General features: G+C 45.5%; 1 protein-coding gene across 1 annotated transcript; it reads left to right on the forward strand.

Annotated features, from left to right (window-relative positions):
- Positions 1 to 1,518: 1,518 nt before the first annotated feature.
- On the forward strand, positions 1,519 to 2,289 carry LOC311248315 (transcription factor Sox-14-like; the record flags this gene model as incomplete). Its single annotated transcript, XM_084339219.1, has 1 exon — positions 1,519 to 2,289. One exon carries the CDS (start codon positions 1,519 to 1,521, stop codon positions 2,287 to 2,289), a length of 771 nt encoding a protein of 256 aa, XP_084195345.1.
- Between the last annotated feature and the right edge of the window lie 297 nt (positions 2,290 to 2,586).

The following is a 2,586-nucleotide window of genomic DNA, read 5'->3' on the forward strand; positions in this document are numbered from 1 at the left end:
TTACTTTAAGAACATTACTAACCCTTATTACTTTAAGAACATTATTAACCCTTATTACTTTAAGAACATTATTAACCGTTATTACTTTAAGAACATTATTAACCGTTATTACTTTAAGAACATTATTAACCCTTATTACTTCAAGAACATTACTAACCCTTATTACTTTAAGAACATTACTCTCGTGCATCACGTTATCCTACCACTAGAAATCAGAGAAGGAACCCATGAAGTTGTGATGTCACCTGGATGTCACACAGGGACGTGCACAGGACTTTAGAGATACTGTATGCAGAAAAGAAGAACTTTCCACGTTGATTTAATAGGCAAAATGTAAAATGTTAATGTTTTTTCACGGGAAATTCACTGTATTATTTTACAGATTACTTTCCTTTTTCTACTTTAAGTGTAAATGCCATAAAAATACAGTAAATTACCTTTTATCAAAATATTAACAATTAAATAAATGTTGTAATCTGTAAATGTATTTGATTTTACTGTAATTCGACAGTGAGTATTTGGAAACCATTGATGCCAGACATTTACCGTTTTCTTGCAGCTTTTTTTCTTACAGTGTATACTGTATAGGCTCAACGGTCCTTGTTAACCCTTTCACTACCTTCTGTAGTGTGGTTGTGAAAGGGTTAACCCTTTGGTAGTTAAGTGTGGTAGTGAAAGAGTTAAAACCACACCGTTCTTCTCAACTTCTCTCCCATGATACAGGAACGTGGAAGAGATTCACTGAGTGACGTGTGTCAGACTCATTAACCCTTTCACTGCCACACTACAGAAGGTTAACCCTGTGTGATAGTAAAGGGTTAACCTTCTGTAGTGTGGCAGTGAAAGGGTTAACCTGCTGTGTGTGTGTGTGTGTGTGTGTGGCAGTGAACGGGTTAACCTTCTGTGTATCGTCGCAGTGAAAGGGTTAACCGTTTGGTAGTGCGGCAGTGAAAGGGTTAAGCAGGTCAGCACCATGGACAGCTACCTCCCAAAGTGCTTTCTTTTTTTTCTTTTTATCTCAAAATGTTAAATTGATGACATCTTCATGAAATTAAACCATGTAATTAAATCATGCGTATAAGAGCTTGTTTGTACACTGCATGCGTCGGAAACATTATTGGCCTCAAAGATTATAGGAGATGTGGAATGTGTGTAGGAGAGGAATTGTTGCACAGACAGTTTCTTAAAGGGGATTACAGCGTCTCTCTCCTATTGGCTGAGCGGGGTGTGACAGTTCTCTCATATTGGGTTGCGAGGATGACAGTTCTCTCGTGGTGGAAACTTCCAACTCTCATTCATGCGTTTTATTCTCCTCTTCAAAAAGGCGCCACCGACTTCTGGATTATATGTGATCTAATTTTTTTCGATCAGAAACAGGGATTCGATTTTCCCCTGATTGACTCAATATACGTGAATCTCATCCACCGCCGGTGCCATTTTACGCACGAGAGGAGGCGACTTTTGGGGGCGCAAATACTAATCTGAGTTGGTCGGTTCTCTTTTGTTTTATGTTTGTAAATGGCGAAACACTTAGATCACGTCAAGAGACCCATGAACGCGTTCATGGTGTGGTCCAGGGGCCAGCGGCGACAGATGGCCACGGAGAACCCGAAGATGCACAACTCTGAGATCAGCAAGCGGCTCGGCGCGCAGTGGAAGCGGCTCCCCGACGCGGAGAAACGGCCGTTCATCGACGAGGCCAAGAGGCTGCGCGCGCAACACCTGGCGGAACACCCGGACTACAAGTACCGACCGCGGAGGAGCACCAGGACTATCCTCCTGAAGAAGGAGCGCTGCGTCTTCCCGCTGCCTTCTTTCTTCGGAGACACGACGGGGGGGGAGCACATGATGAAAGTATTCTCCGCGGATTATTTTCTGGGCCACCACCACGCGGACCAAGCGGCGAGAGTCCTCCTGCCGCCCACCTCCTCCTCGTCCCCCGCCACCTCGCCCGCGTACTGTGGCCTCCTGGACCCGCCGAGCGGACACTTCAGCCCCGGAGCGGTCCAGCAGCAGCTGGCGTCCTCCGGCGCCCTACCCTACACGCACTCGCTTGGATACCAATCATACCAGACCGGTGCGTTTGGGGGTTTGGGCCCCGCCGGACAGCACGGTGCGCACCCGTCCCCCACCACCACCAGCCCGGGATACGTGGTGCCGTGTAACTGTAGCGCGGCGTGGTCCGGGTTACTACAGCCTCAGGTGGCCTATATTCTGTTCCCAGGTGGGATGTCCTCCTCCAAGTCGGGTCTGGACTCGTACACGACTTCGGCGCATTCAAGTGTGTGACCGGTGTAAAAAGTACCCATGAATTATACAGTGAAAGTATGGGTACCGTCTCAAAATCTTACTCAAGTAAAAGTCAGAGTATCTGGCTAAAAACACACTTGAGTAAAAGTTAAAACGCTTCTACTTTTAAATGTACTCTTAAGTACTAAAAAGTAAAAGTAAAAACTTTTTTCTGACTATTCTTCTGATAATCAAAGATCCCCGCTTTCTAGTCTTGTACAAGGACCAATCAGCATTGGTTAATTTCCCATTGATAGGGATTTGATTGGTTGTTTTTAAATAAAGCGCAGCCGCAGG

Source organism: Notolepis coatsorum (genome assembly GCF_963971535.1).
Source record: "Notolepis coatsorum genome assembly, contig: SCAFFOLD_570, whole genome shotgun sequence".
NCBI lineage: Eukaryota > Metazoa > Chordata > Actinopteri > Aulopiformes > Paralepididae > Notolepis > Notolepis coatsorum.